This window comes from Saccopteryx leptura, chromosome 5 (genome assembly GCF_036850995.1).
Source record: "Saccopteryx leptura isolate mSacLep1 chromosome 5, mSacLep1_pri_phased_curated, whole genome shotgun sequence".
Classification (NCBI taxonomy): domain Eukaryota; kingdom Metazoa; phylum Chordata; class Mammalia; order Chiroptera; family Emballonuridae; genus Saccopteryx; species Saccopteryx leptura.
This window is the reverse complement of record NC_089507.1, coordinates 213,221,595-213,234,511: the sequence shown is the minus strand read 5'-3', so window position 1 is coordinate 213,234,511 and position 12,917 is coordinate 213,221,595. Positions and strand designations below refer to the sequence as shown.

The window sequence follows — 12,917 nt, the reverse complement described above, 5'->3', positions numbered from 1 at the left end:
GAACATGGTTCTCTACAGTCACTAGCAGATACCTTGCCGGAGTGTCTGGTCCTGGGTGAACCTCTTTTCCACTGGTCTTTCTGCTGCTTAAGCTGTCTCTTCTGTATTTTTCCTCCAAATAGCTGTTTAGAGTGTCTAATGAAGCAACTGCCTAGAGACCAATGTTTATTTCAACATGGTTGGAGTTGTTTTTGCTTCAGCTTTCAGAGCCAATAAAGCTGGTTATTAGATTCTGTAATTGCTGCTGTAATTACTCTCTTGGAACCAGCAAAGGCATAATTAAATATGGAGATTCCAAGGCCTATTTTTTCCCATCTAAAAGCAAACGTCTTCAACTTCTATTGGTCTGGGTTAGATTTCAGTTGTTAAAGCTATTATACTTATGAATGGCACTGAAATTCAATGGCAAAAAAAGAGATCTCTTTGTATGTCCCTTCTTTGAATATTTGGTTTAGATGAACTTCTTCTTAACCCAGTATTTCTTTTGTTTTCCATTTCCTTTAAGTTTTATTGAGATATATTTGACATATAATATTGTATTAGTTTTAGGTATATAACATTGATTCGATATACATATATAGTATTGCAACATGATTACCACAATAAGATAAAATTCATCACCTCACATAGTTATGAATATTTTTCTTTTCTTTCTTTTTTAAGTGAGAGGAGGGGAGATGTGAGACAGACTCCTGCATGCACCCCAACTGGGATCCACCTGGCAATTCTGTTCTGGGGCCAATGCTCAAATAAATCAAGCCATTTTTAGTGCCTAAGGTTGATGTGCTTGGACCAGCCGAGCCATCCTCAGTGCCCAGGGCTAATGCTCAAACCAGTCAAGCCACTGGCTATGAGAGGGGAGGAGGGGGAGGGAGAGAAGCAGATGATTGCTTCTCCTGTGTGCCCTGACCAGGAATCGAACCCGGGATGTCCACACACTAGGCCAACGCTCTGTCCACTGAGGTAGCCAGCTAGGGCCATGAATATTTTCCTTATGAGAATTTAGTACTTGTTTTTTTAATCAACCATTTAAAAGTTTGGAGAAGTATAAGGCAAGACACTAAGAGCCAGCATCTATTTATGAAAAACATTGGGTTTGGCCCTTTAGACTCTGGCTACATATAGAAGCAGGTTTCGCTGGTCAGAAATAAGGTTGGGATAGAGGATGTTTTGCTTTAAGTGTAACAGTATGCAGGAAGAATTTTATTCGTTTAGTTTACCTGAAGTTATACTTCACCATGGTGCCGCATGTTTAATAAGATACAGGCTAGTTCAAGTGCAGTGACTGCGTTTGCAGCCCAATGCTGACCCCATGTCTAATTTTTAGGTTCCTTTACTCATGAACCATGTATGGAGGGAGAAAATTCATCATGTACCCTTTATTTTTGGAGTTCTCAATTGAGAAACACACAGAGGAGTTAGATGAGGGCAAAGAAGTTAACTGCCCCTGCCAGCCACCATCCTGGAGAGAGTTCACCGCACAGAGAAGAGGAAACCGAAAGAACTCTGTGGGTGGGAGGGGGACCCTGGAGGGCCACCCTGTGAGCTCTGGACCTCTTCCTCGTCTCAGACAGGGCACGCCTTATGGAGAGGAGACAGGGAAGGGTGGGCACTTGCAGGAGTTTCTGTTTGATAGAACAGGCGGAATTCAGGGACAGAATCCTGCCAAGTGATGGTTTTAGCCAGTGTTTCAATGAGACAGTCTTTCTCCTTTGAGTCAAAGGTGCACAGTAGATAAACTATGGATGCACCTCCATGAGGAACCCTGCATAGGATATATGAAAAACTCAAAGAACAGATGAAATTGGAGATTCAGCTTAATATATAATAAGCACTTACTATGGACTAGTCATTGTGCTAGACGTTGGTCTGTAAAAATGAATAATATAAACATTTTATTCTGAGGGGGTATTCTCTTGTTTATCTCCCTGGTATGTTTGAGTATTTGCTTCCAGATCATTTATTGCTTGGGGGATTGTTAGAAGTAGGCTGGAGATCAGAGAAATGCAAGATTGATATACATGAAGTTGCTACCAATTGGAAAGGTATTAGAAAGTTAAAGCCATTCTAAATCAGTGATGTTTTAGGGTTTAGGGAAGGAATACATTTGGTTCCTTCTACGCTCAGGACCCAGAAAAGCAAGATGGGAGTGTCATCTTAGTTGTTTGTTCTGGAGAACTGTCCCAGAGTCACATGCCATCATTCTGAGCCTGCGTAGGAAGAGCAGAGGTCTGGGAAGTACCTAGACCAGTGTTTGAATCTCCCCTCCACACCTGACAGCAGGGCCACTGGAACAAGCTGCCTCACCTTTCTGATCCCATCTCCTTGTTAGTGTGGCTCTAGAGCAGGGGTCTCAAACTCAACTCAGCATGTGGGCCGCAGAGCAAGATCACAGCTGTTCGGCGGGCCACAGTAGGTCTACAAAAGGCAACTGTTATGCAACACTTTTCTCACTGCAGTTGAAAACAAAAAAAAAATCAGTACAACAAGCACAATCGTACATGCAGTTTACTCAGTGTCACAAAACGACCAGAAACTGTAGTTCGCATCACAACTGCTGTTAACTAAGCTAATATCTAGCTAGGATGCTAGAGAAATGAAAAATACAAGTAGGCCCCTAGGCTTACTTAATTTTATCTAAAATATTTTGAACTTCGTGGATTAGTCTGCGGGCCACACAAAATTGTTCGGCGGGCTGCATGTGGCCCGCGGGCTGCGAGTTTGAGACCCCTGCTCTAGAGTCTCTGCCCTGGGACCAGGTGGGAGATTAAATGGGGAGGGGGAGAGGGCTGCGCAGCCGCCTTGCTTGCTTACCGTGCAAAAAGCTCTCAGAACACCTTGTTGAGCCTTTTTTTTTTGTACTTTTCTGAAGCTGGAAACGGGGAGAGACAGTCAGACAGACTCCCGCATGCGCCCGACCGGGATCCACCTGGCACGCCCACCAGGAGGCGACGCTCTGCCCCTCCGGGGCATCGCTCTGTCGCGACCAGAGCCACTCTAGCGCCTGGGGCAGAGGCCAAGGAGCCATCCCCAGTGCCCAGGCCATCTTTGCTCCAATGGAGCCTCGGCTGCGGGAGGGGAAGAGAGAGACAGAGAGGAAGGAGGGGAGGGAGGGGTGGAGAAGCAGATGGGTGCTTCTCCTGTGTGCCCTGGCCGGGAATTGAACCCGGGACTTCTGCACGCCAGGCCGACGCTCTACCACTGAGCCAACCGGCCAGGGCCCTTGTTGAGTCTTGACGAGCAGACAATTTGTTGTTGGCTGGGCTGTGCCGTGGTGATGGGGACGGCTGAAGAGGACCTGGGAAGGGCGCCTGAGGGACATTGGCCTGACAAGGCTTGAGAATCACTTGTTCATTGGGATATGTTTGGGGTGGTTTCCGTGGAAAAGCAACACAGCACCAAGTCATGAGGAAGCAGCCCAGGCCCAGAGCACATACGTGCCAGGACTCTTGGGATATCTTCCCCCTTCGTGATGAAGGGTTCCGACCTGGTGCTGGGGCTCCCGGACCTGGCTGGTGGTGAGAATTTCAGTCCCTTGCCTCCTTACGGGCCACGGTAACGGGCATGTGGCTTTGTCCTGCGGGCTGAGGGAGCTGTGGAGGGTTTTTAAGCACAGGAAAGACATGGTAGGATTTGCACTCCCTCTTCTGTCCCCACTTCCCCTGGCCCTCCCTCCAGGGCAGGGCCCTACTGTTTTCATTAAGTGAGAGGAATAACAGTTAGAAAGGCAAGACATGGACTTCGGTGGCCCAGAACCTGGACCACCCTGTGCACATGCTCCCCTTTCTGCCGCTCAGCACCTGGTGACCTTAGGTACGTGACCTTGCAATTTCCTCATCTGCTAAAGAGGGTGGTGGGCGTTTCTACCTTAAAGGGTTGCTGTTGTGAGGTACTTATATAGCATGTATGACTTAGTAGTAGCAGAAGTGAAGGTATTCAGTAAAGGGGTCTTGGGGACCCCTGGCTGTCACTTTAAGTTGGATTTCTTTAAGTCATAGGCCATTCATACCAGAATCAAGGCAGGTAACAGGTAGAATGGCTTTTTCAGCTTTGAATGAGACACATTTCATTGCTCTTAGGATATTTTACAATTTCTGTTTAGCATGCTTTATCCTTTGGCTGGAGGACTTTTCCTGGTGGTTTTATCTGCTACTTTTGAAGGACCCATGGACTGCTTATGTGCAGGCCAAGCTTGTTGTCACTTGGCAGCTGGTTTTTAGGACACAATCCTAGACTAACAGGGAGTGTGAGTGGAAGGAGCATGGAGCCTGTTCATGTGACATGTGGAGAAATCACAGACCTGGAGGGGAGGTGCTTGACTGTCCCCCACAGCCTGCAGGAGAAGGTTCTGGTCTGGAGCCTGGAGACATGGGGGGCGTGCATGCCTGGGTGCATGTATGTGTCTGTGTGTCTGAGACTAGAACTGTCCAGACCAAGGCAGGGCCGAGAGCTTCCCAGCCCAGCCCGTTTATTAAGCTTGAGTCTGTGCTGAGCCTCCCCCGGCCTTGATGCCCACCTCAGATGTGGGCCAAACATCATTTTTAGTGTAAAGAGGGAACTGAGACAGCAAGGGGAGGAAGGCCTGGGTTTTGAGTAGAGAAATGTAGTTTGGGCCCGTGCTCTGCCACAGATCCACCATGGTCAAACTGCCTGCCCCGACCGGACCGTAAAGCAAGGTGATCTCTGCAGCTTAGCGTGCCAGGAGCCAGGATCGGCGCACTGACTTGACCAGTGGTCAGACTCTGGGTTTGTCCCTGGCAGGGAACTCTGTCTTTGTGCTGTTGTGTTTTCTGTGGTAGAGAATGCTGTCGTAACTATCTTCGGGCACAGGGCTTCTTGCTCTGGTTGAATACATTTCCAGAAGGAAATGACTGGGTCAGAGGGCAGGAATGTCATTATGGCTGGTGCTGTGTTGCCACGTTACTTATTTTTATAATTTAGTTGGCATAAAATGATACCTTAAAATTCCTTTATCATAATTAGAACTGCTGTTTTCTGGGTGTCCACTGTTTAATGTTATGCTAGGCATTTACGTGTGTTATCTCGTTTACTCCGCAGTGGACCTATCAGGGAAGTAAAGTAGCTCACCGCGGTCTGTGAGCTGGGTTTTGAAGCTAAGGCAGTTTGACCTGAAAGCGCATTCTTTCTCTGGGTGCCTCTGAAACCCCGTTTTCTCCCCCTGCAGCGGCCCTCCAGGCCCTGAAGCGCAAGAAGAGGTATGAGAAGCAGCTGGCGCAGATTGACGGCACCCTGTCCACCATCGAGTTCCAGCGTGAGGCCCTGGAGAATGCCAACACCAACACTGAGGTGCTCAAGAACATGGGCTATGCTGCCAAGGCTATGAAAGCTGCCCACGACAACATGTAGGTGGCCGCCCCGGTGGAGAGGGGCACCCAGGTGGCAGGGCAGTGCTGGCCCTCGAAGGAGTCGGGCCCAGGCCGTGGGCTTGGGCAGTTCCTTTGACTTACCTACTCAAGCACCTGAGTTTGCTTTAATTTGCATTTTTTAGGGAACTTCCTTCTTTTATTTATTTTTTGGTATTCTTCCGAAGTGAGAAGTGGGGAGGCAGTCAGACAGACTCCTGCATGCGCTCGACCAGGATCCACCCAGCACGCCCACCAGGGTGCGATGCTCTGCCCATCTGGGGTGTTGCTCTGCTGCAACCAGAGTCATTCTAGAGCCTGAAGCAAAGGCCATGGAGCCATCCTCAGCGCCCGGGCCAACTTCACTCCAATGGAGCCTTGGCTGCAGGAGGGGAAGAGAGAGAGACAGAGAGGAAGGAGAAGGGTAGAGGTGGAGAAGCAGATGGGCGCTTCTCCTGTGTGCCCTGGCCGGGAATCAAACCCGGGACTCTTGCACGCCAGGCCGACGCTGTACCACTGAGCCTACCAGCCAGGGCCTAGTACAGCTTTATTGAAACACAGTTGTGCCCATTAATTTAACATACTGTCTGTGGCTTACTATGCTATGCTACACAGCAGGGTTGAATATTGCAACAGAGACCGAATTGCCCACAAATTCTAAAATATTTACTCTCTGGCCCTTTATAGAAAAAGTTTGCTAATGATCTTTGTTCTAGAGATGGGTTACAGAAAAAATAGCCTTCAAATAAGTGAGGCGTAGCCTGAGAGTGGATGTTCACTGGACTGGGCCTCCTGTGTGTGGTCCTGTCGGATTCATTTCTGTGTTCTCCAGGATGCTGAGCAAGCACGCCTCAGCAAGTACTGTGCACACTGGGAAGTATATGTGTACATACTATGTTAGTTATATGTTTGTATGATTGAGATTGACAGTGTATAGAAAATAATTCTGCATGTTTGCCTTTCCTTTGGGGTGTAATAGAGGAATCATAAGCAGATTTGAGTTGATGAGAAGGACCTGTCAAGGAGCTTGGCTACATTTTATGATTTGTGATTTTTTTTTTTTTTTTTTTTTTTTTTCCTGAAGCTGGAAACGGGGAGAGACAGTCAGACAGACTCCCACATGCGCCCGACCGGGATCCACCCGGCACACCCACCAGGGGCCATGCTCTGCCCACCAGGGGGCAACGCTCTGCCCCTCCAGGGCGTCGCCCTGCTGTGAACAGAGCCACTCTAGCGCCTGGGGCAGAGGCCAAGGAGCCATCCCCAGCGCCCGGGCCATCTTTGCTCCAATGGAGCCTTGGCTGCGGGAGGGGAAGAGAGAGACAGAGAGGAAGGAGGGAGGGGGGGTGGAGAAGCAAATGGGCGCTTCTCCTATATGCCCCGGCCGGGAATCAAACCCAGGTTCCCCACACGCCAGGCCGACGCTCTACCGCTGAGCCAACCGGCCAGGGCCTGATTTGTGATTTTATAATTTATTGTTTCCATTATAACACAAAGAGCACATTCCCCCTGTACAGAGTTTCCCTTAAGTTTGAAGAAGAGTTATTGGCCCAGGAGTTAAAGTCCTGTGGTCTCATCTGCCATGTAGACTGGCTTGCATAAGAGACCGGGACTTGGTTCAGCCTGTTTCCCTGGGGTGTTGGACTAGGTGATATCTAAGGACACTTCCATCTTCTTGATTCTATGGTTCTCTGTTTTAAAGGGGAAGATGAAGGGAATAAAGACAAAAAAGTAATAGCTCACAGGGAGTAATTAATTGTAGGGGGTGGAGATGGGGAACAGATTGTGTGGAGCAGGGTTTCTGCTCCAGTCTTACAGACTCTCTTTACACAGACTGGTCATAAATATGACATCTTTCCATTTCATCTAAAGGGACATCGACAAAGTGGATGAGTTAATGCAGGACATTGCTGACCAGCAAGAACTTGCAGAGGAGATTTCAACAGCTATTTCAAAACCTGTAGGGTTTGGAGAAGAGTTTGACGAGGTGAGTGTTTTCATGCGGATCACGCAGGCTTCCCAAATGACACCAGCTGCCCTTTGATGTTATTGAAGGCTCTCTGGCAGGCAGTGTGCGGTTTGGAAATCACAGTTCTTTGCACGTACAGGGCATGGTATTAACCCTCCCTAATTCTCAAATTTGAGGGACACTTTGTTTGGGGTAGAAGGTTAGGTGGAGTAAAGGAACGTTTGTTCGGACAGCAGGTTTTAGGTCAGTAATTGGTTTCAACAAGTCGTTTCCCTGTACCTTCCCATGGTGGGTCCTGGGCTCTGAGCTGGGGCAGCTGAGGTGACCGTGTCCTGGAGAGTTTACAGGATTGGCCTTCAGACAACTCTGACATGAGGTGAAGGTGAAGCCAGGGAAAGGCCATTTCCATCTGACTCCTGAGGAAATCTGTCTGGAACCCGGCCACCCACCCGTTTCTGCTGGAGCAAGTAGAACTCGGAGTCTCTTAGACTTTGAAAATACAGTAACAGACCCGTCTGAAGACACTTTATTCTGCCTTAGATCTGAGTCCACTGAAGGTCAGGCCCTCTCCGCTGAGCCTGATTCTTTGTGTTATCTGGTTCCCATGATGCACCTGTGAAGCAGCCGGCGGCTCTTACCCTTGGCTCCGGCGCCAGGGTTTCGTGTTTTCCGACTGGAGTCTAACGGAGGAGTCAGGTTCATTTCAATTCAGTAAACATTCCTGCACGTTCACTGAATGCACCCAGTTTTGCAATAAAGAAATGGGATGAAAAGATAAATCTGTTTTCTCAAGATGTGCACAGCCTAGTGCAGGATGCGGACAGAGACATCAGTGTTGCTCAGTTGTGTGTTACGTTCACCAGTAGAAGTGAGTTTAGGGTATTTGAGTCACAGTGTGGACCTGGAGTTCATCTCCCCGCTGACCTTCTCAAAAGGGGTGTGTGTCTCCTCAGCCATCAGGCAAGAGGTACTGCTGTGAGGGCTGGGGTTCCCAGGGTGTCTTTCTCATTCTTGCACTTCTTTTTACCAGGATGAGCTCATGGCAGAATTAGAAGAACTAGAACAGGAGGAACTAGACAAGAATTTGCTGGAAATCAGTGGACCTGAAACAGTCCCTCTACCAAATGTTCCCTCTATAGCTCTACCGTCAAAACCCAGTGAGTACTTTTTTTTTTTTTTTTTTTTTTTGTATTTTTCTGAAGCTGGAAACGGGGAGGCAGTCAGACAGACTCCCTCTTGTGCCCAACCAGGATCCACCTGGCACACCCACCAGGGGGCGATGCTCCGCCCATCCGGGGCGCCGCTCTGTTGCAACCAGAGCCATTCTAGTGCCTGAGGCAGAGGCCACAGAGCCATCCTCAGCACCCAGGCAAACTTTGCTCCAATGGAGCCTTGGCTGCGGGAGGGGAAGAGAGACAGAGAGGAAGGAGAGGGGGAGGGGTGGAGAAGCAGATGGGCGCTTCTCCTGTGTGCCCTGGCCGGGAATCGAACCCGGGACTCCTGCACGCCAGGCCGACGCTCTACCACTGAGCCAACTGGCTAGGGCCCAGTGAGTACTTCTTATCCAGAGTAGTGGCACACCGGGACACCACGTGCTGGGTGCTCTCGTGGTCAGTTGGCCTCGGGGTCCAGAGTTGAGAACTAGGTGGGATCCATTATAATGGCCCCAAGACATTGTCCCTTGCCCTTTCCTGGTTTCTCTCTAGAACAGGGTTTCTTAACCTGGACACTGTGAACACAGCCAGGTTATGGCTGGGCCAGTGCTTGGTGGAGGCCTGTCCTGCGCACGGTGGACGTCGCGCAGCACTCCTAGCCCTCTCCACCCACTGGATGCCAGCAGCACCCCCTTCTCAAGCGGGACAGCCAAAAATGTCTCCAGATATCGCCACATGTCCCCTGGGGAATGTGGGGGGAACGAGAGCCAGAACTCTAGAATGATTTTCCCTGTGTCACCAAACAAGAGGAAGTTCTGGGCACTGGGAGAAGGTGTGAGAGTTGGATTCCAGGACAGCTCTTGTTGCCTGTCTAGAACCCTGTGCTGTGCACACTTGTAAAAACCTGTAGCCTCGGAGGCAGTCACTGTGTGAGCGAGGGGCGTGGCCTTTTTGAAGACCTAGCTGTATAAAACCTTCATTTCCTCCTGCCTGCTTCTCCTTCACCCCCCCCCCCCCCCACTGTACGCTAGGCAGACAGTTCCACGAAGAACTAGAAAAGGCGAAGCACTTTGAGTTGGCATAGAGCGCGCCCAGGGGGTGGAGTGGGACCAGGCTGTAGTGACCTCACTCTCCTAGTTTCCAGGAGGAGATGGCCCCTCAGGTTGAATCAGCTGCTTGTGTGGGGCCAGGATAAGGGCAAAAGAAGCCCCAATGTCCTGCTAGTTGCCTATAAGAGGTGGTTCAAATCTCTTGAGAGGGAGGATTTTATCTCTTCTGCTGTTTTTTCTTCTCTCCCCCACCTTGGATGCTCTGGGCCTAGCAGCCTGCTGGTGGCCCGGAAGTGAGGTGGCTGGAGGGCGGGGCAGTCGCTGCAGATGCCGGGCCACCCAGCCCTGACTCCCAGCCCGAGTGGGTTCAGAGAAGTGCTCCCAGCCTTCCTAATTGCCCTTTCTCTAATCTCACAGCCAAGAAGAAGGAAGAGGAAGACGAAGACATGAAGGAATTGGAGACCTGGGCTGGAACCATTTAACTGGCCCGGTGTAAGCTGGGCCCAGACAGACTCTGGTGGCCTGCGAGCAGCAGGCGTGTGCGCGTGCGTGTGCAGGGCAGGCAGGACCCGTGCGGGCAAGTTCATCGCTCTCGCTCTCTCCAAAGCAGTAGGGCCGCGTCACTGCTCACTCTGCATCGCATGGTCTGCACCCAGCAGGGCGGGCGGGGGGTGGGGGGCGGGGGGAGGTGCCTGCTGTTTATAATGTTGAATTTCTGTAAAATAAACTGTATTTGCAAATCCAACATTGAGCTTCTGGACTATGCTAACTCCACTGCTGAACCTCAATGGAAAGGGTTGGCCGTTTGCAGTTGAAATGATCTGAAAATGTAGCCTCTGTCCCTTGAAGTCAGTTGACTTGTCGCACATCTCTTTGTAAGACTTGTATGGTACTGGCAGAAAAGTCGTTTTTTAAAAGCCATAGGCTTTTTCTTGTCCTTAGCTGTAATAATGCATCTGATTCTGGTTTCCTCGAGAGCTGTGTTTCTGTCTCTCATCCGTGTGCCGACCCGTGTTTCCTGTTCCAGCCCACTCCTCGCGGCCACTCCCCTGGGCTTGAGTTTGTGACACTGATTTGAAATGGACGGTGTTCTCTTGAGAGCAAGTGAAGTCCCAGCTCTGTGTTTTTCTAACATAGCTCTAAGGTCCTTGTTGCTGTTTGTGATAACTGATAGATAACTCATTGGAAACGTGCATACATTTATATTCAGATGAAATTATGGTTTGCACTGTCTATTAAATATCTCGATTAATTTTCATACTTTGCTGTTGTGTTCAATCAGTCTCTCATTTGCTTTGGGAGGTGACTCTTCCCAGGCTAACGTGGGCCAGTGGCGCCTGTGGAAACATGGAAGACTTGAGCATGACATAAATTAACAATTTGAACCAGAGAGCAGAGCGTGTCTTACTACAAGTGTGTTTAGGCTCTGAAAGCCATGGATCTGTGGCCTTCACCTTGCTGGAGGGCTTTCTGGGGACAGTTTAGGGGTGAGCTGGTTCTTTGTAGCTCTAGGGTCTTTTCTACTTCTCTATCCATGTCCATGGGCAATGCCAGCAGGACAACAGCCTCCGCCTGTGGAAACCGTGGTGCTCCCACTGACTAGGCCCACCAGGTGCAGTGAAGAAGATGGCTTTTCCCAGGAAGAGGAAGTGTAGGGCAGTGACTGAGAACCTAGGACACAAGTGGTAAGCTCAGGTCTGCTATGACTTGTCTTCCACTCTCTCCTTTTCTTTAGTCTTGAACCCCCTTGAGAATCTTATGAATGCTATGGACCCTCTTCCTTATAAAAGTGGATCTGTGCATGTCTATCCTTAATTCTGCATGCAAATTGGCAGAATTGTAAGGAAACCAACCCGAGTTGACAAACACGACCACCCCTCACTGGGTGCCCTAGGGCAAGTTAGCCAGCCACCTGGGACCTCATTTTCCCACTGTGAAACAAGGGGGTGGGTGCTGTCTGGGAAGCTGGTCATGCCCCGCCCCTCCCCCTCATTGCTCCTCCTCTCAGAGCCGCTGCACATAGAATTGGGATGAGGCCACAGTGGCTTGAAATTTCATGACTTCTTTTTTTTTTTTTTTTTTAATTTTATTTATTCATTTCTATTATTAGAGAAAGAGACAGAGAGAAAGAGAGAGGAAAGAGGTAGGGAGAACAGAGGAGGAGCAGGAAGCATCAACTCCCATATGTGCCTTGACCAGGCAAGCCCGGGGTTTCGAACCGGCGACCTCAGGGTCCCAGGTCGACGCTTTATCCACTGCGCCACCACAGGTCAGGCGAAATTTCATGACTTCTGTGTGGAGGTTGGGTCTGGCTATTCTCAGAAGTTTTCATTCCACCTCAAGAAGAATCTAGTGGCAATGCTTGCTGCCAGCTTACACCTTAGCCTGCAGTTGGTGGTCCCTGGGTAATATTTGGTGTGGGAGTGGATATTAAGCCCTTCTCGTCAGTTGCCTCAGGGGCTTCTTAACCAGGTGCGGGTGAGGGGAACTCGTAGACTAAACCATCCAGCTCTGGCAGGCTGAAGCCAGGCCTGGCGCAGTGTCTGGGCTCCTCTGAGAAGTAGCTGCTTATTGATACTGGATCGGGGCTTTGTGCCAGGCCTGTGGGATGCGATGTTCAGGAATGCCCAGTGACTTTCCTGCTCTCAGGAGTTCTCAGCTTGGGGACAGACACTACCATGTCAGGATTCCCTGGCTACAAGCTACAGAAAACTCAGCTGACTGGTATAGGCAGTAAAGACATGTGCTTATTCATTCAAAACTTACTCCTTTCAAGCCACTGGGAGTGCACATAACAGACCAAGTTCCTGCCCTCCAGGTGTTTACATTTTAATCTCAGGATAAGAAGCCTTGAGTTGGGGGGAAGGGGGTGGGGGCACCCCGGTTTGTAGCAGTGGCTCAACCATGTCCTCAAGAAGCAGACTCTGCGTCCTTCTGCTCTGCCATCCTCCACTCACTAGCTTTCCCTCACTGCGCTTGTCACCTCTTGGTCTCAATCAAGATGGTCCATCAAACACCTGGGGACTAGAAGCAGGAGGATTAGCACTGGCAGCTTTGCTTTCACCTCTGCCCATGTTGACAGAAGACTCCACACAAATTATTCTTATGTCTCATGGGCCAAGAATGCATCATGGCCACTTCTTGCTGCAAAGGAGTGGAAAAGTGAGGATGGGAAAAGGTCCAATCAGGATTCTCCCCTGAGGCAGGGGGCGGGGCTTCCCTTCTCTGAGCCCGTACTCTCCCTCTGGATGCCAGGGCCAAATGGGTTTGTTAAGAGGAAGAGGTGGCTGAATAGGTGGCACCAAACATCCGCCCTGGAGGCAGACACCAAAATCAGACAGATGGGAGAACAGCGCTACCAGTTTCTTCTAAAAAGCGAGTC

At 49.9% G+C, this 12,917-nt stretch overlaps 1 protein-coding gene across 1 annotated transcript in view; it reads left to right on the top strand.

The window, feature by feature from the left end:
* CHMP4B (charged multivesicular body protein 4B) overlaps window positions 1-10,195 on the top strand; it is a 37,240-nt gene extending 27,045 nt beyond the window's left edge. Inside the window, exons 2-5 of the mRNA XM_066384055.1 lie at window positions 5,186-5,363; window positions 7,236-7,350; window positions 8,363-8,489; window positions 9,953-10,195. Coding sequence (XP_066240152.1) covers window positions 5,186-5,363; window positions 7,236-7,350; window positions 8,363-8,489; window positions 9,953-10,017 — 485 coding nt within the window. The 3' untranslated portion in view covers window positions 10,018-10,195. The remainder of the gene's footprint in view (window positions 1-5,185; window positions 5,364-7,235; window positions 7,351-8,362; window positions 8,490-9,952) is intronic.
* The last annotated feature ends 2,722 nt before the right edge of the window (window positions 10,196-12,917 follow it).